Raw genomic sequence first — 24,395 nt, 5'->3', positions numbered from 1 at the left:
CCATCCAACTGACCAGAGGAGGCGCTGTTCTGCAAGGAGACAGGTTAAATTCTAAAAGACTATTAGCTTAGCTCCACATGAAAGTTGTGCCTCGAACATTGTGATTTGATACACGCACTGAAATTGCACATCTAATGCCATTACTGTGGAAAGGTACATCCCCTGGTGTAATGTACAGCTTCGGAACTTATGTTACCATTCAGCCACTCCTATATAGAAGCAAATAGATTGGCGGGAACGCGGGAGGTGATTTATTTGGTGAGTGCAAATGATTTCTGCAGAAGATATGGCTCATGTAGCCTCTGATTGTCTCCCTCTATGACATCACAATTGGGACTCCACCCTCTCATATCTTGACTGCGCCCACATTGCCAGTAATCACCTTAATGTGTTCCTTTCCTTTTTCAACTAAAAATATCATACCACTTATACCTTCTTAGTTCTCATACTACCTACAACAGTATGTACAAATAAGAACACATAAGTTAGCTACGTAAGCTATGCTAGAGGTCAAGAGCAGCAAGGAGAAAGAAAGAGAGAAAGAGAAAGAGAATGAGACAGAGAGTGAAGGAAAGAGGAGGAAGCACAAAAAGGAAGAGGACAAGGGAGGAAGCAGAAAGAGAGGATGGGATGAAGCAAGCAAAAGAGGGCAGAAGAGAAAGAGAATGGGGAAGGAAATAAAGAAAGGAGGAGAGAATGAAAAGTGGGAGAGGGTTTGATACAAAGAGACAAAGAGTTTTTTAGCAATTTTTTTTTTTTTTTTAATGTTGTTGATGGTTTATGAATACATATCCAAATCAGCGCAGTCATCGCTATAAGAGGACAAATGTGAACGATACAACTTCATGTTTTCAAACGGCGGTTTGACCACAATGACAGAATGACCACAACGACAGAATGACAGAACATTTCCTAAGCACAGCATCTGTTTCCACCCCAACCCCCCCCCCCCCCCCCCCCCCCTACTGAATTTAAGTCCTTACATCACCACCCCCCTATTCAGTCTAAATGCAAGTCCATTTTGGTCCGTTTCATTGCTAAATTTAAGACACCAACTGGGTAGAGTCCACACACTTTGTTCTCATGCCTAAATTGGTTGTTCATTAAAATATACACACACACAAAGACTGAAGGAAATAAAAATAATTAATAATAACACCGATTGCGCCTTTAATTGTCTATTGCTATCCTTCTTGTCACACTGAGTACTTGCTTTGGATTCTGGAGGCTTCTGTGGATGTTATTGTGCACCAGGGTGCGCTGTTGCACCAGGTGCAGGGAACCACCCCCCTGGCAATGTCATGCTCCTCAAAACACCAAAACTGGATTAACTATACTAATTGGCAATGGCGATGTGAGGGGTTGATTATGGCCTCAGCAACACTGATTATCACTGATTTTCATGCGCTGTAAGTCATGTAATCAGGTCTGGTAAGGGGTCATTGCTAGTCTGTAGAATAATGGCCATATATGTCTCTACCTCCTTGAGTAAATAGAATGATAATGAGGGGGGAAAAATTTTTCATATAATAAAGATGGGATTCTCATGTTGTTATTGGGCGATACTGATCAGTAGTCTGAAGTATTTCCCCCCTAGAATTCACCGGAAATTTACAGCTGTTGTTTTAAACCCGCACCCCAAACTAGTTACTTCCTTGGTCCCCACGAATGTAAAAATCAAACCGACACCTTTGACCCAGGAAAAAAACATGTTACGCTTGGATAAAGCAGTTCGGGCAGTCAACAGAAAGTCCGGATAGGAAGAGAAGGTTTGGTTTTGTTCTGTATTATTTACAGCTAGGGGTAATGTGGTAAGAATGTGTTAATGCGGCAAGTTAACTTCCCCATCCAGATTGTAACAGGAAAAAACTACTGACAGAGTCCATGTCTGCTAAAATGATGAACTCCGTGTAGTGTAGCTAGCAACGAGCGATTTGCACGCTTTGGGGTTAGAATGAAAGGCGCTGGATTTTATTTAGTTCATCAACATGCACAAGTCCAGTCTACCACGGGTCGGCTTTGGAATTCAGCTAAGGGCGTAGTGACGCCTCAAGTGAAGAGTTGCGTGGTGACGTCATTGCGTCTGTTTTCGATGTGGTGCGAGCCAGTCTTCTGGCGTTCGGAGATGGCGATTGGAGCTGCACGCCCTGCTTGAGAGGTGCAGAGACAGCAACAGCGAGAGCCGAGACGCTATATTACCGCAGGGAGGCATATTGCACACCCCAGCGGGGAGTGACGGGCTCGGTAAGTCAGTGCTACGGGTGCACTTCGACAAAGGGACATCGGGTTCTCGCTGTCAGTCGCCCGAGACCCCTGTACGTGTAAGAACTGAATTTAACGTCAGCCAGTTTGCTTGTTGTCCGCCTGCCGCGGAGCAGTCATAGTCGTCGTGCTGTATCCAGAGGTTGCACTCAGATTTGTTTGTGTTCGCTTGTGGGTAAAGATGGCCGACACCAGCCGTTAACGCTACGGGCCTGTCCGAGGAGAGTGCAGGCAGGTTATTTCATCTCTGCGGTGTTGTGCTAGCAGCACAGAGCCACTGACAGTGCGTAATAGAAATTTAGGTGATTGGTGATCGCCGTTGCCTGTAAGCTAGAAATAACAAACGCACTAAATGTTTTGCCCACCAACAACTGACAATCCATCGCTGGCTAGTTGAAATACTAATTCACTAACTGTCCAGTTAGCTATGTCTTACTAACATTGTTTCGAACAAAAGTGAACTTTTTCTTAACTTGGCTACTTGGGTATACATGTGCTTATTGCGTGTTTCCATTCCTCTAAAGTTTCCGTTGCAGGTAGCTAGTTTGCTTATTTGTCAGATAGCTGTGTTAACTGGTATCCGGGGAAAATATGTTACTATTCCAAAACCGGACACACCTCAGTTGGTTTCGCCGGCGTTGGTTCTTTCGGCTACTAGTTTAAATGTGGCAAACCGAACGCGAACGTATTTGTAACAAAACAGGCGATGAAGCGACACCGTCGGTGTTTGTTCATTCGGCGGCTGTAGGGGAGGGAGTCGCTCTCCAAGTAATGTGCAAACCATGCAGAACCGTACGGCTTACGAGGGGAAAAGTTCAGCAGCTCTCGTTTGGCTGTCGTGACGTGCAACGATTTTAATAGCCAGGAAAGAGGAGCACCCACATCTGCTCCTGCAGTTCCCTGGAAATCGTGTGTGTTTTGGAGGGAGGGGAGGGGGGGTTGTTGCATATTGGCTGGGACAGAATAATAAAGTGATGTTTTCCTGGTGTACAGTTCCAACAAAGCCTCCAGTCAAAGGGGAACTACATTTTGCTTTGTTTATGTGGACTGGTTCTACGATCTCAGTGACTGGTGAAACATCTGTAGGCTAGTATGCGCCAGTACAACGTGCAGCAGCTGCTTAGCACCCTTTCAGAAAAAAAAAACATTGAGAAACCTGACACACCCAATAGTCTTGAACGCGATGATTTCAAGTTCCTGGACGTCAGTTGTTGGACATTTACGACGGGTTAAAAAGTAATTGCTTGCGTTCTGCCATACAGAGTGTCTATCGTATCACGGCCGCTCAGTAGCGCCGGCCTTGGCTCTGACATTAGACCTTTCGGTTCAGCTTCCCCGCTGTGAGAGTCACAGGAAGTTGTTGCCGGAGAGTGCGCTTTTTGCCTGTTCTTATTGTGATTATTTATCTTCCATGACCTTGCGTGAAGAAACTGCTGTGCTGCGCTGTTGATCCGCGGCGCGCGACGTTTGCGGATGATGCCACAGCTGTGCTACAAGAGCGTCTTGGGGGAAATTCTTGGGAGGCCGTGGATTATTTCCCCCGTGTCGTTTGATGTATTTGCCGTGCGGTGAATGTCAAGAGAGAGCTGATGGCCACCAGCGGATTAACAGACAAGGTTCCCCTTACCAGCCTTGGCCTGGACTGATCGTCCTGTGTGCCGTCCATATTCAGAGTCAAAAATTTGGTCGTGTACGTTTTATTTTTGAAACTATTAACCATAATGACCCTGAAAAACATTTATGTACTAACTTATTATTATTATTATTATTGCAATGTGAGGCTTGTGATGGGAACATTCTCTGGCCACAGGTGCACAACGGTACTTCCTGACACCGCCCACAGCCACGCCCCCTTCTTTGCTGTTTTTTCCCAGCATGCACTACAGCTTTTGTCCCCTAAAATCTGCAGTAGCCTCAGACGAGTTCCTTTCCTCTGAATCAGAACAGGATGCAGCTTGTGGTTGGCAAATGAAAAGAAATCTGGAACTGGATTGATAGGAGACTGAATTGATATAGCTCTTTAAATAATTCTAGAAGGCTATGAACAGATATTGGGTGATCTTGGGCAATGGAAACGGTGAATGGCCTGGCAGTAGATACCGGTACAGGAAGCACGCACACACGACCACACACTCGCGGTTCAAATCTCAAAATCATCAAAGTGACTGAAGCCTGTGATCGGTCCAGAAATATCTGTAGACAAATTACATTCACGAGTGAAGTCTCTTAACTGGTCTGGTGTAGAACTGAAGAACAGCATTCTGGGAGTTTCAGGTGCTCATTTTCTGATCACACTGAAACCTGCACTAAATGCACAGCACATACCACAAACTCAAGGGAAAACAGGCTTCTACGTTTGCTTTTGTCAGACTGAAATGGAATATAATTTCAGGTCTGTAGGAAAAAAAAAAAAAAAAACTTGCCATAAGATTTATGAGGACTGTTCTCAGACTCTGTCGTTGGAGAACTACTGCCGGTGTTTCACGCTATTTTCCACACCGGTCCCCCAGTGGAGGTGTACCCCACACACACACACACACACACACAAACACACACTCTCTCTCATCAGGCTCACTCTGTCTCTCTTATTCATGGCCTAAAAATGACGACAGACCCCATTACAAAACCGTCCTCATGAGGGGGGTAGACGGGTGATCAGCGCTCCTGCGCGGTTTCCTCTCTCATGAATTAGCTTCAGCGATTTGAAGCTGCAGGCAGATCAGAGCTGAGGTGCAGTGTGGGGTTTCGGGTGCTGGCACGGTCCCCGTGCCCCCCCCCCGGTCATCTCCGGGCACCTGAAACTCCGGGAGAGAGAGGGAGCGAGGGAACGAGGGAGAAGTGCTCTGGGGCGTTGGGGTGTCTGGCACCCGGCACCCAGTGTCGCCAGGCGGTGACGGCGGACATCAAACACACAAACGAGCCTTTCTGCTCTGGGACAATGCAGCCCTCCCGCCCCCACTGCACCCCCAAATCAGCTACCAGCTCTCACTCTCTTGCTATACTACTCTGTGTGTGCGCGTTTGTGTGTGCGTGTGCATGTGTGTGTACGTGTTCGTGTACATGTGTTTGTGTGCGTGTGCATGTGCGTCTAGGTGTCTCAGTCTGCTCACTCGCACTCTGTGCTGAACTCTCACTTCCTGTTTCCCCTTTTTTTTAAATTTCCCATTTCCTGTTTCAGCAGAGACCATGGGACACGGAGTCGGCTGAGGATCCAGCGAGCACTGCAACCACACCGACTGTGAGCAGCCCTCCCTTCCCCTGCGCCTCCCTACCCTCACACCTCCCTACCCCTGCACCTCCCTACCCCTGCGCCTCCCTACCCTCACGCCTCCCTACCCCTGCGCCTCCCTACCCTCACGCCTCCCTACCCCTGCGCCTCCCTACCCTCACGCCTCCTTACCCCTGCGCCTACCTACCCTCACGCCTCCCTCCTCTCCCACCTCCCTACCCTCACGCCTCCTTATCCCTGCGCCTACCTACCCTCACGCCTCCCTACCCCTGCGCCTCCCTACCCTCACGCCTCCTTATCCCTGCGCCTACCTACCCTCACGCCTCCCTACCCCTGCGCCTCCCTACCCTCACGCCTCCTTACCCTCGCGCCTCCTTATCCTCACACCTCCCTACCCTCACGCCTCCTTATCCTCACACCTCCCTACCCTCACGCCTCCTTATCCTCACACCTCCCTCCCCTCCCACCTCCCTACCCTCACGCCTCCCTACCCCTGCGCCTCCCTACCCTCACGCCTCCTTACCCTCGCGCCTCCCTCCTCTCCCACCTCCCTACCCTCACGCCTCCTTATCCTCACACCTCCTTATCCTCACACCTCCTTATCCTCACACCTCCCTACCCACGTGCTTCCCTACCCTTGCGCCTCCCTTCCCTCCCTATTCTCACGCCTCCCTACCCTCACACCTCCTTATTCTCACGCTTCCCTACCAACGCACCTCCTTACCGTTGTGCCTCCCTTCACCTCCCTACCCTCGCGCCTCCCTGCCCTCACCTGACATGCTTCAGTAATTCCGGCTGTATTAATGGATCGTCTATAAAATATGTATGTGGGGTGTGCGTCCGCTTGGATAATAATAGATAAACAAACGGGGACTGGCGGTAAAGATCCAGGGCCTGGTTCAGTGTGTGGTTTCTCTACGCAGCTCAGACGGCTGTGTGCTTGGTCACAGCCAGAGCACAGCGCACTGTGCTGTTGGTGTCCCAGTGACTGCGCTGTGTGTACATAACGTAGCTGATCACGTTTATGGCGTAGCTCAGGTGTTTGTGCGGTGCAGGTAATAACCCCAGGTGTGTTACCTGTGTCAGCCGTATTGTACTTGGATTTACCCAGTGTTCTTGCATGCTGCCTCACAGTTGTGGTCACTTATTTATTTGTGCCTGATAGTAAGACCATGCCTGTGTTTGTGTGTGTGTGTGTGTGTGTGTGTGTGTGTGTGTGTGTGTCTGTGTGTGTCTGTATGTTTGTGTGTGTGTGTGTGTGTCTGTGTGTGTGTGTGTGTGTGTGTGTGTCTGTGTGTGTGTCTGTGTGTGTCTGTATGTTTGTGTGTGTGTGTGTGTGTGTGTGTGTGTGTGTGTTTCAGACTCTCACCTCGGTGTGTGACATGGCCACAGCCTGGTCCAGGACAGACTGCAGCAATAACCATGGTGGGAGGTCACTGCTGCATGCCACAGGTGAGCAGAGCTCCACCCCTCCCCTGCCCCACCATGCACAGCCCCGCCCCCACCCTCACACATCCCCGCCCCCACCCTGCACAACCCCGCCCACCTCCACATCTTATTTATACGTTTATCAGCGATGTGATTTTTATTGATTTTCCCTAAAATATAAGTACCATCTCATGTATGCCATCTAGTATAAATATGCTTCCCACTGTAGGCACCGTATGTGGCAAACATTCTGACATTTTGTATTGCTTCTTACCCAATCGTCTGTTAGAGAGCACAGAAGCTCTTGATTTGATTGACACACCTCTGTCCTCTGTCTCTGGTTGAGTCCCTTCAGGTTCTGAGAATAAGTATTTCCGGATTAATTAGGCAAAATCATATCCCGGGTTTTAGGACCCACGCCGTGGTCGGCTCTGTCCTTAGCCAATCACATCGTCTTTAGCCTGGGAGGCTGTGGCCAAGCCCTTACTGTGCTCTCCCCGGCAGTGTCCTGTGCCAAACTCAAGCGGAAGCAGAACTGGTTCGGGACGGTGTACGTGGAGCTGGCCGCCGATGGGGAGGCCTGGAGGACTGCCAAATCCCACAGTTCCTCCAACCCCAAATGGGAGGAAAGACTGGCTCTGTGAGAAGCACTCTAACTCTGTCTCTCCCTCCCTCCCTCCCTCTCTCTTTATCTCTCTCTCACCTTCTCTCTCCATCTGTCCATTCTTTTGCTTTCTCTCTCGTGACTGAGGCCCCCTCTGTTCTCCTCTCCCTCTCTCTTTTTCTCTCGCTCTCTCTCTGTTTCTCTCTCTCACTTTTAGTTTTTTTTCCTCGCTTGCTGAAAAAATTAATCATCTTCCTTTATCCTTCATACACATGCACACACCACCCGGCCCCCCCCCCCCCCCACAAACATGCCCACACACACCCACACACACACGCACTCGCGTGCTCCCGCAGATACACTCCAGCTGGAACATGAACCAAGCAGGGTGCTGTCTGAGGCTGGTCCGGGACGTCCCAGCGCTGGGTTCTGATGGGCGGCGTGGTTTTGGGTCATCTGCGGTACCCTGTGGTCACACTTCAGCAAAGTAAAGCAGAAATAAGCACTCAGTTCCACTAGAGATCCTCACAGGTTTTGCGACAGGCAATGCCCCTCCCCTTCTCACCCTGAAACAGGAAGACCTGTCAGCCAGCTGGGCAGGCTTAAAAAAGTAAACCCAAAGATAAATAATAATTATTTAAATAAGCTCACACCCAGTCAGTGGAAAGGGTCGCTTTGATAAGCTGAGCACAAATGCTTTTTTCCACTAATGTGTGTCATTTCTACTGGTGGGGGGTGGGGGGTGGGGCGAGAGGGCGTTCCTTGAATGCACTGCTTGTGCCTCCAGGAAGCCGAAATGTCAGAGAGCTGGACTGATGCCAGTGTGGGCCCGCCCTCTGTCAGTCATTTCATTTATACCTCATTATGTGGCGTGCCCTTGCTTTGCTTCACACGACCTTACACGACTGTACGGTACAGTACCTCACACGACCTCACACGACTACGGTACAGTACCTCACACGACCTTACACGACCGTACAGTACAATACCTCACACGACCTTACACGACTGTACAGTACAGTTACCTCACACGACCTTACACGACTGTACAGTACGGTACCTCACATGACCTTACACGACTGTACAGTACAGTACAGTACCTCACACGACCTTACATGGCATGACTGTACATTGCATTGCTTCACATGACCTTGCATGTCATTGCTTTGCATGTAAAGCAACAGGACTCCACAGTTTTACTCGGCGAATCAGGAGGGGTGCTGCCCCCATGTTCTCTGTGGGACTGGAACCCATGACCATCCGGTTACAAGTCTGGTGTTCCCACCACTGTTTTTGTCTCTTGGAATGCCATGCTACTTGTTACGTGGTTCACTGGCCAAGCTGGCTAGTGACAGAATGCTTGCATTGCTGTGCGTTGGTTTGGTCACATGGGGGTGGTTTAGCCATGTCAGTAGTGCTGGTGGGAACTGGAGTTGTCAGTGTGTGGTGGATCTGATTGGGTCATGCAGTGGAGGTAATGACCCTGGGGGTACTGGTGTCGCCCCACCCCCCCTCCCCCCTTAGCTACCCTTGAAGGGGTCAGTGGTGAGCACCCAGCTCACTCTCCAGTCCACTCGGGATAGCTCATTCATTCATTCATTAATAAATTAAAGAGGGCACATGCATTAAATTGGATTTAACGTTCAGTGTGAGGGACAGAAACATTACAGTCACTCTGCCTCTTTTTCACTCCCTCCTCTCCTCCATCCTTCCTTCCCTTCCTACCCCCTCCCTTCCTCTCTGTTGCTCACTCTCTCTCCCTCTCTTGCACTTTGTCTGCTTCTATGTCTCCTTTGTGTCTGATACTCTCAAAACACCGTCAGTCAGTCTCTCTCTCTCCCTCTCCTCTCTCCCCACCCCCCCCCGACACACTGCCAAACACCATCAGCTCTCTGTCTGCCTGTCGGTCTCTCTCGTTCTCCTCTGTGTCTGACGCACTCAGACACCATAATACCCTACCCTTCAGTCCTCTTCTTTCCGCTCTGTGTCAGGCTTGGGGGTGGGGGTGGGGGTGGGGGTGGGGGTAGGGGGTGCCGCAGGTGGGTGGGGGTGTGGTCACTGCTGCTGTAAGCGTCCCGCCCCAGGAGAGGCCGGCCTGTTTTGGGAAAGCATTCGTGTGCCAAATATCAACCGAACCCAGCTGCAGTGTGAGGTGTATGTGTGTGTGTGTGTGTGTGTGCGTGCGTGCGTGCGTGCGTGCGTGCGCGTCCTCTGACACACTCTGCGTCACCTTGTGCACGTCACTGTTCCATACCTGCGCTGCTAACACCAGGAGCTGTACTCTGCAGTCAAAGGAGCCGACTTTAACAGAATTTGGTGACCTTCACGCTTTTTAAACTCTTCCCCGGCACTGGAGAGATGTTCAAAACGCAACCTAATGATTTATCTCGTGTACAGAAAACAGGAAAGTAGGAAATGCACACCTGCTGGCTAACGGTGTACGCTTAAGAGAAAAGGGGAAAGTCGCACGCTTCTCTCGTTCAACTGTGCGTTTTGTTTTGTTTTGTTTTCCGAATGGTTTGACGTTGCACGGCTTCATCAGGGTATACCCTGTGATGTCAGAGCACCGTGATGTGAGTATAATGTTTTTGTTGTTTGGGCTCCTCTCTCAGGAATGTATCGCCCCAGGCCCGGCTGGACTTTAAGGTGTGGAGTCACCACGCCCTGAAGGCCGACACCCTCCTGGGAAAGGCTTCGCTGGACCTGCAGGCGGCGCTAGAGCGGCACGATGGCAAGCGTAAGGCCACACCCTCCACCCCGGTTTCATACCCTAATGCGGTTACTAACCCTTTAAACAGTAGGTTTTTTCTCCCCCCCACTTCTAAGTCACTGTTGTTTGACTTCAGTTACCAGCAGTGATTGTGACATCAGCATTAGAATGTTCAGTTAAGAACACTCTAATCACACGTTTGTGACCTCACACCTTACAGGGTTTCAGCATCAACAGAATATAAATGGGCATGATAACTGCAAGTTAAGGCTGCTGATGTCTCTCCTGTTTTCGTGCCCTTTGACCCCTGGGTGACCTCAGTGGAGAACGTGAAGGAGGTACTGAAGCTGACGATGGACAGTAAGAACGGCGTGGTCCCCACGGGCGAGCTCACTGTCATCCTGGACGGGCTGAGGGTGGAGCGGGACGCCCTGCACAACGGGACCTCCCCAAACACCAACGGCACCACCGCTGCTGCCGCCAGTGAGCATCGCTCCCTCTCCCTCACTTTCTCTCTCCCTCTCTCCTCTCCCTCACTCTCTCTCTCTCCTTTTCTCTGTCTCTCCCTTCTCTCTCTCTCTCTCTCCTCTCTCTCTCTCTCACTCTCGTTCTCTCCTGCTGTCTGTGCTCCCTTGCTTCTCTGTGCTCTCCAGTTTCATTTATCTCTCATTCATTCCATTTCCTCTCCTCTCTTTCTCCTTTCTCCCACTCTTCTCTATCCCTCTTCTTCTCCTCCTTTCATCCTCCTCTCCTCTACTCCTTGACTGTCCTGTCTGTTTTTAAGCTAGGTTTGTCATTATAGTATGTGTGTTGGAACGTGTGTGTGTGTGTGTGCGCCTTTGTGAATGTGTTTGCGCATGTGCACGTGTGCCTTTGTGAATGTGTGTGCGCGCACGTGTTTGTGTACGTGTGTGAGTGTTGGTGATAATCACGCAGCAGTAAGGCTGTTTGTGACGGTGCTGAATTGTGCTGACTCTGCAGAACTGCAGCAGAACGGAGAGGCCGTTCATGACCACAGCACTGAAAACTCAAGGGCTCAAAACAGGTCAGTGCCTTCCGGCCCGTCCTCTCTCTGACCTTCGACCCTGTCGCCCTGGCTACAGCGGGAGTGCACTGCATGAGTTCTATGTGTAAGTCTCTGTACAGCCCCGTACAGGACTCCGACGTGGATGTTCAGTAAGACGTGTTGTACAGGCTATTGTTTGTTCGGGCCTTCTATGTCTCCTTGGTGATGCTGAATTTCCGTATTCCTGGGAGTAATATGAGATTAAAGTACTGCTGTACGTCGCTCTGGATAAACGCGTTTGCCAGGCGATTGTAAATGAAGTTCAAGTGTAATGCACACACACGCAAAGTCGTTTGCGGGAACTGGGCAGTGGACAGGGGTGTGTCAGTTTGGAAGGTAGTATGCACATATGCCTGTTCCCAGGACTCTTCCTGTCTGACGACCTGCAGCATTTGATCATTCACATTATTGTCTTGGGCTCAAGGTGCAAGGGACTCTTTAGCCAATCGATGACTTAAATGAAGCAGTCATTTAAAAAAGAAATGAAATGCATGAGTGCTGAAATACACTGAAAACCAGCAGCCACTGCAGGCTTTTTCTACTTCCCTTCTTTCTTTTCTCTCTCCATCCCTGAGGCTAAAGTTTGTAGCTGCTGACCACGAGGTCCCACAGCTGCTTCTGTTATCGAAACACTCCCCCCGTCCCATCCCATCCACCCGTCCCCGAATCGTGCTCCCCTTGCCCTGCTGTGTCTCTGCAGCTGTGACCCCCCCCCCCCCCCCCCACGCTGAGGGAGCGTGTCCTCGCCCCAGCGCTAAGCCCTGTGTGTGTGTTTCCACAGCTGGTTACTGCAAACACTGGTCAAACACTGCCCTGTGTGTGTGTGTGTGCGTGTGTGTGCAGAGTAGTATTTTGGATTTTCCACATTACATTGGTGTTTTGGATTAAAGACCCCTGGTGCAACCCAGCTATTCTCACCCCCAATTTCTCCAGGTCGAATGGTGACTCTGGTTGTGGTTCCGGTTCCGGTTCTGGTTCTGGTTCTGTCTCTGCGTCCGGCTCCAATGGGGTGGACGCTCCGGCCCCATCCACCAGTGATCCCGGCGGCACCCCTGTCGTTAACGGCAACGGCAACAGCAACAGCGGCACTGGCTCCTCCCCCACCCATGAGATGGACACGCCCCCCGACACGCCCACCCACAAGCCTGCGGACGCCCAGATTGCAGACAGTGAGTGCGTTGTGGATGCGTTTAGGGGGCGTTTAGAAAATGTCTTGCTGCTACCCTCTACCGATGTTTTCTGCATATGCCCTGTGCATATACCATATATTTGTGGGGCCCCTTAAAATTGTAGACCAAATTGTAGACCCCCCCCCCCCCCCCCCCACGCCTCGGGGCCCTAAGCTGTTTCCCATAATGCAGTGCTGCAGCAGTGCTGACATTTTTGTGTTTCTCCTGCAGCCAGTGGAGAAGCTCCTGCTCCTGATTCTGCTACAGCTCCTGATTCTGCTACAGCTCCTCATTCTGCTCCAGTGCCTGCCTCCTCTGCTGAGGAGGTACTGCCCTCTGCTGGCGGCTCTGAGGAGTGCAGTGACAGTGCCTCATCGACCCCGGCAGCCAAAGCCACCCCTGTCCAAGACTCTGTCTCCGCCCCCTCTCCTCCCGGTGCCACAGATGCCCCGCCCACCGACCCGCCGATCACTTCTGCCCCCTCTTCCTCCTCCTCCGCACCCGCACCTGCAGGGACCTCAAATACAGAGGGGCAAGGCACCGTGCCAGAGACCGCCAAACCCCGGACACAGACTGGCAACACCAGCGCTGACCCCCTACCATCTGGGTAACACACACACCAGCACTGACCCCCTACCACCTGGGTAACACACACACCAGCACTGACCCCCTACCACCTGGGTAACACACACACCAGCACTGACCCCCTACCGCCTGGGTAACACACACACCAGCACTGACCCCCTACCACCTGGGTAACACACACACCAGCACTGACCCCCTACCACCTGGGTAACACACACACCAACACTGACCCCCTACCACCTGGGTAACACACACACCAACACTGACCCCCTACCGCCTGGGTAACACACACACCAGCACTGACCCCCTACCACCTGGGTAACACACACCAGCACTGACCCCCTACCGCCTGGGTAACACACACACCAGCACTGACCCCCTACCACCTGGGTAACACACACATCAGCACTGACCCCCTACCGCCTGGGTAACACACACACCAGCACTGAACCCCTACCACCTGGGTAACACACACAGCAGCACTGACCCCCTGTCGCCTGAGTAACACACACACACTGCAGTGCCAAGGCTATGGCTAACGCTGAGGCTAATGCTAACGCTAATGCTAATGCATGTCTGTGCTCTGTGATCTCTGTAGGTGGGAGCAGAGGAAAGACTTGCACGGCAGGACCTACTACGTGGATCACAACACCAAAACCACCACCTGGGAAAGACCGCAGCCACTACCGTCTGGGTCAGTTTGCAGCGGGACACCGAGGGGGTGGGGAGGGGGAGGGGGCGCATGGCAGAAATCCCTGATCACAGACGCTTCCGACGGGTGCACCAAATTTCACTGAAATTTAGCAGGTCGCCAGAGAATGTGATACGCAGCGCCTCCCCCTGACCACTCTGTTTGTTGCGCATCCATGTCTCCCCCTGTCTGCTCTCTGATTGGTGGACGTCTGTCTGTGTGACCCCGCCCAGTTGGGAGCGCCGGGTGGACGACCGGGCGCGGATCTATTACGTGGATCACAACACCAGGACCACCACCTGGCAGCGGCCCACCATGGAGTCGGTCCGAAACTTCGAGCAGTGGCAGTCCCAGCGCAGCCAGCTGCAGGGAGCTATGCACCAGTTCAACCAGAGATACCTCTACTCGGTAACCGCGCGCCTCAGCCAATCGCACTGCGGCCTCTGCTGACCAATCACGGTGCAGCACCTGCCCGACCAGTCGTTTCACAGATCAGGTCGGTAGGCCGGAGATAACTTCTGTTCTGTAGCGGCGCAAAATTACCTGAAGCATGGCAAGCCTGCGATCTTAAAGAAGTCTGCTTGTCAGAGGCTTTTCCATCTCTGTTTTTCTTGTTCGTTGGATTTCTTAGGATTTCCAATCCCCTCCACAATGCTGCCAAGTGTCTCTATTATATATTTGTGTTTTAAAATAGCCCTGAACTTATTAGGCTATGTCTAAGTGCATTTTCATCATCATCATTTCGACCAAAGGTGGCCTAATACTTTTAGCCTGTACTTTATGTAAAAGCTTCTCTGTGCCACAACACATGCATTACAAATGAGCCTTTCGAGACTCTTCAAATCACATAACAGGCTGTTCCAGCCAACCTCACTCGAGACTGCTCTGCTCGGTGACGCCACTCCTTCCTGCTGCGCCGCCTGTTCCTTCCTTCGTGTCTGTGAAACAGGAAGTGATGTAATAGCCCTTCCTTCTGTAATGGATCTGTGTTTCTCTCCTCCCTTTCGGAACAGGCTTCCATGATGTCGGCGGAAAATGACCCCCTGGGCCCTCTGCCTCCTGGCTGGGGTGAGTGGGGCGTGTCGGGAGCCATGTGATTGATGGCCTGAGTGAGTGAGTGAGTGAGTGACTGAGTGACTGAGTTGGGCAGTCTGTTTCTCTCTCTCTCTCTGGGTTTCTCAAATGGCTATAAAGAACCAAAGAAAATGAATACTATGTAATTAAGCAACTTTTATTCAGTTAAGGTTATACTGTAGTTTTTAAAATGTATACTGTCTATTCTGGAAGGGCAAAGTATTGGTCCCCCTTTTTATTTTAACCAATCAGCATGTTGGCTGCCAATAAAAAGTGAATATCCACTCTCTGTCAGTCGTTTCGCTCTTTTTTTATTGGTTTGTTTTTCGCTGTATATAATTAGTTAATGCACATTTTATATGGCTTAGTGAATATTTTAAATTTAGAAACAAAAAACGATTTCCCTTACCAACTGAATGTGTCACATTGTCATTCTTGGGTTTACGCTTGTTGTGTTTGCATGTGACGTACGTGTTTGCATGAGGTTGAATTAGTGAAAGGACACATAAATGCATTTTAATGGTGATTCTTCGTCCTTCCTTCCTGTCTCCATTTCTCCATCCCTCTCTCTCACTTTCTTTCTCTCACATCCCCTCACCTCACCTTGTCTTTCTTGGTTGATCGAACAGTGGTTCGTGGGCAGAGTTAGTGTGCGTTAGTTTAGGTAGCGTATGTTTCGAATAGCTTGCAGGTGTGAGTCGCCGTGTGCATGTGTTGTTGTTCTCCCCCAGAGAGGCGCGTGGACTCCAACGACCGGGTCTACTTTGTCAACCACAACACCAAGACAACGCAGTGGGAAGATCCTCGCACACAAGGGTAAGACCCCTCCACTGTCTGTGTGTTAGATGTGACTGTGTGTGTGTGTTTGTGTGTTTTCAGCAAAACGTCCTCTACCTAATATGTATCTGCAAAGTTATTTATACATCTTTAGTGTGACACATGTTTTGCCAGGGTGCTTTATGGGAATCGGAGTCCTGCGAGTAATGGCATGATTCATTTCAGCCAGCTTCTGACTTCATTTCCCATCTGTATGTTTGGCATGCTTGTCCCTAATTAAAAGCTGGGCTTGGAATATGTGGTCTGTCATTATGAGGCGTCACCTCTTATTGGTCACTGGCTGATCCCGCTCCTCCAATCAGCAGGCTGCAGAATGAGGACCCGCTCCCTGCGGGCTGGGAGATCAGATACACCAGGGAAGGGGTGCGCTACTTCGTAGACCACAACACCCGGACGACCACCTTCAGCGACCCGCGCACCGGCAAGTCCTCTGTGTGAGTACCTGTGTGTACACCTGTGTGAGTACAGCGCACCTGTGTGAGTACACCTGTATGAGTGCAGTACACCTGTGTGAGTACAGCGCACCTGTGTGAGTGCAATACACCTGTGTGAGTACACCTGTGTGAGTGCAGTACACCTGTGTGAGTACAGCGCACCTGTGTGAGCCCCCTTGTGTGAGTACAGCACACCTGTGTGAGTACAGTGCACCTGTGTGAGTACACCTGTGTGAGTATAGTGCTCCTGTGTGAGTACAGCACATAGTTTGCATTTCCCAGGACATTCTAGCTGGTTCTGTGGCCCAGTTTGGGTACAGAAATCTGTAAAGGACTCATTTTCCCAGGCACTTGTCTGTCACATCTGAGCCAGGAACCAGGTCACGGACATCTGACCTTAAAGTTGCAACTGATGTCATTTCCTGTTTTTTTGCAGTACCAAAGGCCCACAGATAGCGTATGAGCGCAGCTTCAGGTGGAAACTAGCACATTTCCGCTACCTGTGCCAGGTGAACTTAGAACTTTTTCCTTCTGTTAATTCATTTGAAGTGGAATTCTCACACACACACACACAAACACGCACTTTTTTCTCCAATGTGTTTTCTGTCCGTTTCCAGTCGAACGCACTGCCCAGCCATGTAAAGATAACCGTCTCTCGGCAAACGCTATTTGAGGACTCTTTTCAACAGGTGAGATCGTTTAGCTGTCCTGTGTGTGCTAACTCACTCACACACTCACTCACACACACATGCACACACTACCAGTCATTTTTTTAAATCTGGTCTGCTTGTATTTATTATTTATCATCTCACATTCTGTCTCTGCACTTCAGCATACCAGATAGACACTGCCCTAAAACATCTTTGCCAGTGTGTGTTTGTACATGCATGCATTTTTGTGTGCAAGTACGTGTGTGTGTGTGCTCATCTGTGTGTTTCTCCAGATCATGGCCCTGAAGCCGTATGATTTGAGGAGGAGACTGTATGTGATCTTCAGGGGCGAGGAGGGGCTGGACTACGGTGGCCTGGCGAGGTCAGTTCACACTACCCTGCTCTGTCCTAATGAGACCCCCTTGCGCTTCGCCCCCGGTCCTGTTTCGTGACCCTTCCCGACCGCGTGCGGCCCTTTCTCGTTCCCAGGGAGTGGTTCTTCCTGCTGTCGCACGAGGTGCTGAACCCGATGTACTGTCTGTTTGAGTACGCCGGCAAGAGCAACTACTGTCTGCAGATAAACCCCGCCTCCACCATCAACCCCGACCACCTGTCCTACTTCTGCTTCATCGGACGCTTCATCGCCATGGCAAGTTATACCCCTGAATACACGCACGCTCACACACACACACACACACACACGCTCACACAAAAGAGCACATACGTGCACACGCACACACACACACATGTACATGCATTGGCAGCTAAGTTCATGCAGGCTTACAGAGCGGATGATTTATTGCTATGGGAGGTAACTAAAAAATCATGAGATCTCGGTGCGTTTTCACCTTTTCGCAGGATTCACTCTGCCTCTCCCTCTCTCTCCTCTTCCTCCCTCCCTCCCTCCAGGCCCTCTTTCACGGAAAGTTCATTGACACAGGCTTCTCCCTCCCGTTCTACAAGCGCATGCTAAGCAAGAAGCTCACTATCAAAGACCTGGAGTCCATCGACCCCGAGTTCTACAACTCCCTCATCTGGATCAGGTATACGTCCTAACCCAACCCCCCAGAACTCACTCATCCCCACCCCATAACTCTCCATTCCCTTCTCTTGGACCCATTTTATCAGTTACATGACAGCCAATTTGAGGCGCCATAACACGTCTCTCGTAGCCTCTGTCAGTAATGCGTGACTCTCCTCTACCCTCATCTCCCACAGTTCATATTTTTACCCCCACCCGACAGGACACAGGCCTGAAATAAGAGATTCATCTTTTTTTTTTTTTTTACTTGTATTTCTCCAGGTTCTTCATAATGAGGAAAACATGCTGTGATGTCTGAGGTCACCTCCCTTAACATGTGGCTCATTTCACTCCTGTGCAGGGACAACAACATCGAGGAGTGCGGCCTGGAGATGTACTTCTCCGTCGACATGGAGATCCTGGGAAAGATCACGTCACATGACCTGAAACCCGACGGCACCAACCTGCTGGTGACGGAGGAGAACAAGGAGGAGTATATCGGGTATATAGCAAAACAATTTTGGTTGTGTGGGAAAGGTTCCCGATGCCAGATTGTGTCCCAGGCTAAAATATTTATTTGGTAATAAACACTTTAGCTTTTATTTACCAAACATGCAACATGAGTTAAACAGATCATTATTTGTGTGCTTTATTGTTTGTTATTTCGCTTTTACTTAAATGGGCGGAGTTATTCATTGTTTTATTGTTGGTTATTTTCCGATGTGTGCACAGTGGCCTCAGGTGTCTGATTCCCCAGGGTCTTGTTTCTGAGCTTTTCTTACCTGCTTGTTTTTATGGCTTATTTTCTGCCAGAAGTGCCTGCAGGTGGCGCTTAATTACATGTGGATTAGTGTCTACACTCACGTAATACTTTCACGTTTATAATCACTGATGTGTATGTTTCATGCTAAGGTTATTACTTAGTAATAACTGTCAATACTCCATCCATAATTTTCTGCAGGATTTTAGTCATGACTTTATGACTTGAACCGGAGTGAAGGCGAACCCCTAGCTGTGCCAATATTCATGATGTGCCACGGGATTGAGCGCCATATCGCTTATAAAATAATGTCTACATATATCTTATAACAGTTCACTGAAGAAACACAAGCTTAGGTTATTACATGGTAATAATTGGCTATACTCTGTAATTGCAACAGAATTGTGATATATTGACATGGCTATTTTGTGCTAACGTTATTACGTGGTAATAGCTGGTTGTGTTCCGTAATTGAGGCAGGCTTGTAATACAGTGACATGGCTATTTCATGCTAACGTTATTACATGTTAATAACTGGTTGTATTCCCGTTTCCCGCAGGCTGATGGCGGAGTGGCGGTTTTCGCGGGGGGTGGAGGAGCAGACCAAAGCTTTCCTGGACGGCTTTAATGAGGTGGTCCCTCTGCAGTGGCTGCAGTACTTTGATGAGAAAGAGCTGGAGGTGAGGAGCTGCCCTAAGAGACAGACTTCTCCTTAAGCGCCTGTGTCTCTGTGTAAAACGTGTGTGTGTGTGTTATATGTGACTCTACTCTGGACCAGTGTATGCATGTTATATGTAACTGTACCTGTGTGTGTGTGTGTGTGTGTGTGTGTGTGTGTATGTGCGTATGTGCATGCATGTGTGTGTGTGTGTGTGTGTGTGTGCATGTGCGCTTGTATGTGTGTGTGTGTTTGTGTGTTATATGTGACTGTACCTGTGTGCACGTGTGTGCATACATGCATGTGTTTGTGTGTTATGTGTGACTCTACCTGTGTGTGTTGGACAGGTGATGCTTTGTGGGATGCAGGAGGTGGACCTGCAGGACTGGCAGAGGAACACGGTTTACCGGCACTACACCAGAAACAGCAAACAGATCGTCTGGTTCTGGCAGGTAAGAGCTGCACTGACCAGCAGGTGGCACTCTTCCAGGGTTCCCACTCGTCCTGGAAAACCTTGAAAACATGTAAATTTAGCGACTAGTTTTCCAGTCATGGAAAACACCTGGAAAATGAGAAAATTTACAAAATGTCTTGGATATATTTGTGAGGTCCTGGTAAATTGTAGGCTAGGCTATTAAGCTATCAAGCTATTAAACAGTATATTTAGAGCTGAGATTGAATAGTTTTCTGTATTTTTCTCCGCTTTTCTCATTTTTAATAGATTAGCTGAGATTACATGGCAGCACAAAGTTTTGTATGGTTATGGTAATTGCACACTGCCCCCCCCCCCCCCCAAGTCATGGATCTTGTCCTTGAGAAGTCCTAGAAAATGATTTCCTAAAATGAGTGGGAACCCTGTCTTCCTTATACCATAATAGCCCTTTCCCACTGTAAAGCTGAACCAGGCTGGCTCATTATAGCCCTTTCCCACTCTCGAGCTGAACCAGGCTGGCTCATTATAGCCCTTTCCCACTCTCGAGCTGAACCAGGCTGGCTCATTATAGCCCTTTCCCACTGTAGAGCTGGAACCAGGCTGGCTCATTTTAGCCCTTTCCCACTGTAGAGCTGGAACCAGGCTGGCTCATTATAGCCCTTTCCCACTCTCGAGCTGAACCAGGCTGGCTCATTATAGCCCTTTCCCACTCTCGAGCTGAACCAGGCTGGCTCATTATAGCCCTTTCCCACTGTAGAGATGAACCAGGCTGGCTCATGTGGTTCTGTGCAGCTGGTGAAGGAGGTGGATAATGAGGTGGGTCTGTGGTTCTGTGCTGCTGGTGAAGGAGGTGGATAATGAGGTGGGTCTGTGGTTCTGTGCAGCTGGTGAAGGAGGTGGATAATGAGGTGGGTCTGTGGTTCTGTGCAGCTGGTGAAGGAGGTGGATAATGAGGTGGGTCTGTGGTTCTGTGCAGCTGGTGAAGGAGGTGGATAACGAGGTGCGGCTGAGGCTGATGCAGTTTGTGACGGGGACGTGCCGACTACCTTTGGGAGGATTTGCTGAGCTCATGGGTGAGTCTATCACACACACACACACACACACACGCATACACACACGCATTCTTTCTGCTCTCTCTCTCCCTGTCATCCTCCTACTCTCTTTTCTGCCTCGTTCTCTCCGTCAACCTCTCCCCTCCCCCATCGCCCTCTCTCTCCGTTCTCCGTTCACTTTCTCTTTCTCCTTTTCTCATTTCCTCTCTTGCCCACTCACTCTTCCTCTCCCTTCCTCCTCCTCTGTGTAGGGAGCAATGGACCTCAGAAGTTCTGTATAGAGAAGGTGGGAAAGGACACCTGGCTTCCCCGGAGCCACACCTGGTCAGTTCTCCATCTCGCTTCTTCACCCGCTCCACAGAGAGCTTTTCATATAGGCCATGCGGGATAGGGTCTTTACAGCCAACCAGGTGTTTCCACGGGAGGTGATGGATATAGTGTATTCATCTTAATAAGAATAGAGTGTGTGAAGTTTAATAAGGATACAGTGTGTAATGTTTGATATGGGTTCAGTGTGTAATGTTTGATATGGATTCAGTGTGTAATGTTTGATAAGGATAGCGTGTAATATTTGATAAGGATTCGGTATGTAATGGTTGATATGGGTTCAGTGTGTAATGTTTGATATGGGTTCAGTGTGTAATGTTTGATATGGGTTCAGTGTGTAATGTTTGATATGGATTCAGTGTGTAATGTTTGATAAGGATAGCGTGTAATATTTGATAAGGATTCGGTATGTAATGGTTGATATGGGTTCAGTGTGTAATGTTTGATATGGGTTCAGTGTGTAATGTTTGATATGGATTCGGTATGTAATGGTTGATATGGGTTCAGTGTGTAATGTTTGATATGGGTTCAGTGTGTAATGGTTGATATGGGTTCAGTGTGTAATGTTTGATATGGGTTCAGTGTGTAATGGTTGATATGGATTCAGTGTGTAATGTGTGTTTTTGCTCTTACCCCCACAGCTTTAACAGACTTGACCTGCCTCCGTACAAGAGCTTTGAACAGCTGAAGGAAAAACTGCTGTTTGCTATTGAGGAAACGGAAGGATTCGGCCAAGAGTAGGGGAGGGGGGGTCCTTCTGAAGGGTCCTATCTCCTGGAGGTCGTTTGAATGGATTTTTAAGAGGATTGCTTCTTCTGCAGCGTGCCCAACCAAGTTTTTAAAAAAAAGAAAATTGCACAGTGAACTACTAATGTACATAAGCTATTTTGTCATTTAAAACTAAAACTTTCCTTCGGAAACCTCGTTTTGCAAACCCCTTACCTACCGCCTCACCCCTGTCCACCCTCTCCATTTCTCCCTCATAAATATGCAAAACATTTCAGCTCATTATTTTCTCTTGATAAAATGCAGGAATCTATATTTTGTTCTGTTTGGCCGATTTTTAAAGAAAAAAAATGAACAAAGAGAGGATGTTGTAGTTGAATCCCGCCCGACGGCTCTAGTTTTATAGGGCCTTCAGGGTGAATCTCTGCCTCTGTCGCCGAGGCTTCCTCGGACTTCCTGTGTACTGTGGCCATGGCAACGCTTTGCTTGCATGGCTTCCTCTTGAAGCAAAAAGAAAACCCGCCTCCTCCTCCCTGCCGGCCCCCACCCACAGAGCATCAGGCGTCACTCATTGGACAAGCCTGTCTCCGCCCATAGAGAAGCAGATTTCACTCATTGGACAAGCCTGTCTCCACCCATAGAGCAGCAGGCCTCACTCATTGGACAAGCCTGTCTCCGCCCACAGAGCAGCAGGCGTCACTCATTGGACAAGCACTTCTCCACTCCGTTACTTGGCAGGCCCTCTGCTCTTTTCCACACCAGATACTTGACCGTGATTGGAGAGTTTGCTCTTCAGAAATGTCCAGTCAGAATCTAGATGCTCCATGAGCCCTCACAGTGGGTGGAGCTTCCCTAAGCTGTCAGTCACTGACATGTTAACCAATGAAATGGCTTAGCCATTCCAGACCAAAATTCTGTGGTTGGGTAAACTCAGCACGTTGCTCACCCGACATGGCGGTTCCACCCGTGGCTGTTCACGAGGCAGTTTAACTTTAAGCGCAGGACAGTCATGTTATTGAAACGGTGCAATATTCTACACCTTTGGGATATCCCGGCCTCGTGAACCCAATCTGCAATCACAGACGCTCCAGTTTAAACCAGCCGTAGCGTTTACACTGTGCAGAGGGACAGCCTTTCTGATTGGACTGTGATGGTGAGTGACTGCATCCAATGGCTCCGCCCACCGCAGTGTTCATGTCCATAGGCCTTCTATGGGTATGGCAAAACGGGTTTGGAAGGGTTGCAGGCAGCAGCGGGAAGTTGGGTTTATCTCAATACAGGTTTTGGGTTGGGGTTGGGGGGGGGGAGATGAGACTGCATTAGGAGGTGCGCCTTCTCTCAAAAGTCACAGGTCAGATAGCTGGCAACTCTTAAGCTTTATTAAAGCCCTTTATCTCAGTTTTTTTTTTGTTATTTACTCTTTAATTTATTACAGTATTGTTGATTCTCCCCCCCCCCCCCCTTCTGTTAGTTTTGGGGCAAAAAAAAAACATTCACTCCCACAAAGTGACCTGAGGGGAATCCAGCATGTTCGTCTGCAGAGGGGAAAACCCTGGGTCTGAAACATGGCAAACGCTTTGACGTTTTAATCAGCTGGTCTAAGGGCTGTTAGCTTTCGCTCGTGTGCTTCATGAGTTCAACCAAATGTGTTTTTTTTTTTTTTTTTGTTGCTATTTACACATTTACTGTATATCAGTCTTTGTGGGTGTAATAATAAATGGACTGAACACCCGTTTGGGGCAGGAGTCAAAAAATGTGAGCCTTGGAGGGCCAATCTCAGCCGTGTTTCGGGTACGAGTCGAGCCTTTGGGTGCTGATTGAAAGGAAACCAGCAGTAATCCCTCAGACAGCACGACCCTCCAGGATTTCAGTTTGCGTTTGAGATGCTGGTGTTAAAGGGATGTTTCACTTGGACGTAACACGGGTAATTTTGTGGAGCTTGCCCCCATTGTATTTGCGTAGTGTGAATACTACATCTGCTGTCCCTGTTGACCGTTAGGACAGACCCACTGCTCTCGATTGTCCAGTTCTCATTCACTCCCATTCGTTTTCACGATTTCACCAAAATTAAATCGTTTAAAAAATTATCCCAAGCTTTTATTCCCTTTCTCATTGATTAAAAAATGTAAACCTGAAGACAAAAAGCAGAAAAACCGCATGTTTGCAATTACTCCAGAAGCAGGAGGTCCATTTTACTTTAAATTTTATGCAAAAATTCTATGTGATAGGAGATTGTGCTTCCTTCTTAGCAAAACTATTCACAACAAAGCATCAGGACCCCTTCCACATCGCAGGGTCCATACCCAGTCGGAATATTTAAGGTTTGGGGTGTTTTTTTTGTTTTGTTTAAAATCATCTTTGCCCATTTTTATGGATTGGTTTGGTTCTGAAATAAAGGACTCCTTGGGTTACATTTTGAGTGACAGGTGTGGGGGCGGGGCCTCTGTGGCGTTGCCTTGCTCAGGATCCACCTTCCATTTTATTTTATTTTTTAAAAAAGTCTTATTTTCTTTCTTTGTTGAAACTTGCCTGTGGAAAGAACCATATTTAATAAATATATCCGATCATTTGTTTTAGTCTTTCATTTGGTTGCAGTTGGCCACAGTCCCCATCGATGAGCTTCTACACTTGATATATATTTTTTGTAAAGTCATAGCTCTGGTTTAAGAACTCACGCCA

The 24,395-nt window shown here is 49.2% G+C and overlaps 1 protein-coding gene across 6 annotated transcripts; it reads left to right on the top strand.

Annotated features, from left to right (window-relative positions):
* The first annotated feature begins 1,935 nt into the window (after positions 1 to 1,935).
* On the top strand, positions 1,936 to 24,285 carry LOC118225467 (NEDD4-like E3 ubiquitin-protein ligase WWP1). 6 transcript variants are annotated; one of them, XM_035413914.1, is made up of 25 exons: positions 1,936 to 2,244; positions 5,444 to 5,500; positions 6,853 to 6,943; positions 7,424 to 7,559; positions 10,136 to 10,260; positions 10,555 to 10,716; positions 11,215 to 11,278; positions 12,233 to 12,468; positions 12,700 to 13,075; positions 13,652 to 13,747; positions 13,978 to 14,152; positions 14,758 to 14,812; positions 15,550 to 15,634; positions 15,958 to 16,089; positions 16,526 to 16,598; positions 16,707 to 16,778; positions 17,033 to 17,121; positions 17,229 to 17,388; positions 17,649 to 17,782; positions 18,122 to 18,262; positions 19,080 to 19,200; positions 19,526 to 19,630; positions 20,588 to 20,684; positions 20,915 to 20,987; positions 21,632 to 24,285. In XM_035413914.1, exons 3-25 carry the CDS (start codon positions 6,874 to 6,876, stop codon positions 21,729 to 21,731), a joined length of 2,877 nt encoding a protein of 958 aa, XP_035269805.1. In that variant the 5' UTR covers positions 1,936 to 2,244; positions 5,444 to 5,500; positions 6,853 to 6,873; the 3' UTR covers positions 21,732 to 24,285. The 6 variants fall into 6 exon arrangements, 5 of the variants coding, with proteins under 5 accessions (XP_035269805.1, XP_035269804.1, XP_035269807.1 ...); XM_035413913.1 differs by having other exon boundaries at positions 5,441 to 5,500; XM_035413916.1 differs by lacking the exon at positions 1,936 to 2,244 and adding an exon at positions 2,294 to 2,315 and having other exon boundaries at positions 5,441 to 5,500.
* Positions 24,286 to 24,395: the final 110 nt, after the last annotated feature.

The sequence above is a fragment of the Anguilla anguilla genome, chromosome 4 (assembly GCF_013347855.1).
Source record: "Anguilla anguilla isolate fAngAng1 chromosome 4, fAngAng1.pri, whole genome shotgun sequence".
Taxonomy (NCBI): domain Eukaryota; kingdom Metazoa; phylum Chordata; class Actinopteri; order Anguilliformes; family Anguillidae; genus Anguilla; species Anguilla anguilla.
This window is presented reverse-complemented; position numbering and strand designations above follow the sequence as displayed.

Excerpts from the sequence above, each read along its gene's own strand:
- LOC118225467 (XM_035413911.1), top strand. The coding sequence starts at position 3,815 with ATGTATTTGCCGTGCGGTGAATGTCAAGAGAGAGCTGATGGCCACCAG. Across the intron at positions 15,635-15,957 it reads GAAGATCCTCGCACACAAGG|CAGGCTGCAGAATGAGGACC; the intron begins GTAAGACCCCTC and ends TCCTCCAATCAG. Across the intron at positions 19,201-19,525 it reads TTGATGAGAAAGAGCTGGAG|GTGATGCTTTGTGGGATGCA; the intron begins GTGAGGAGCTGC and ends TGTGTTGGACAG.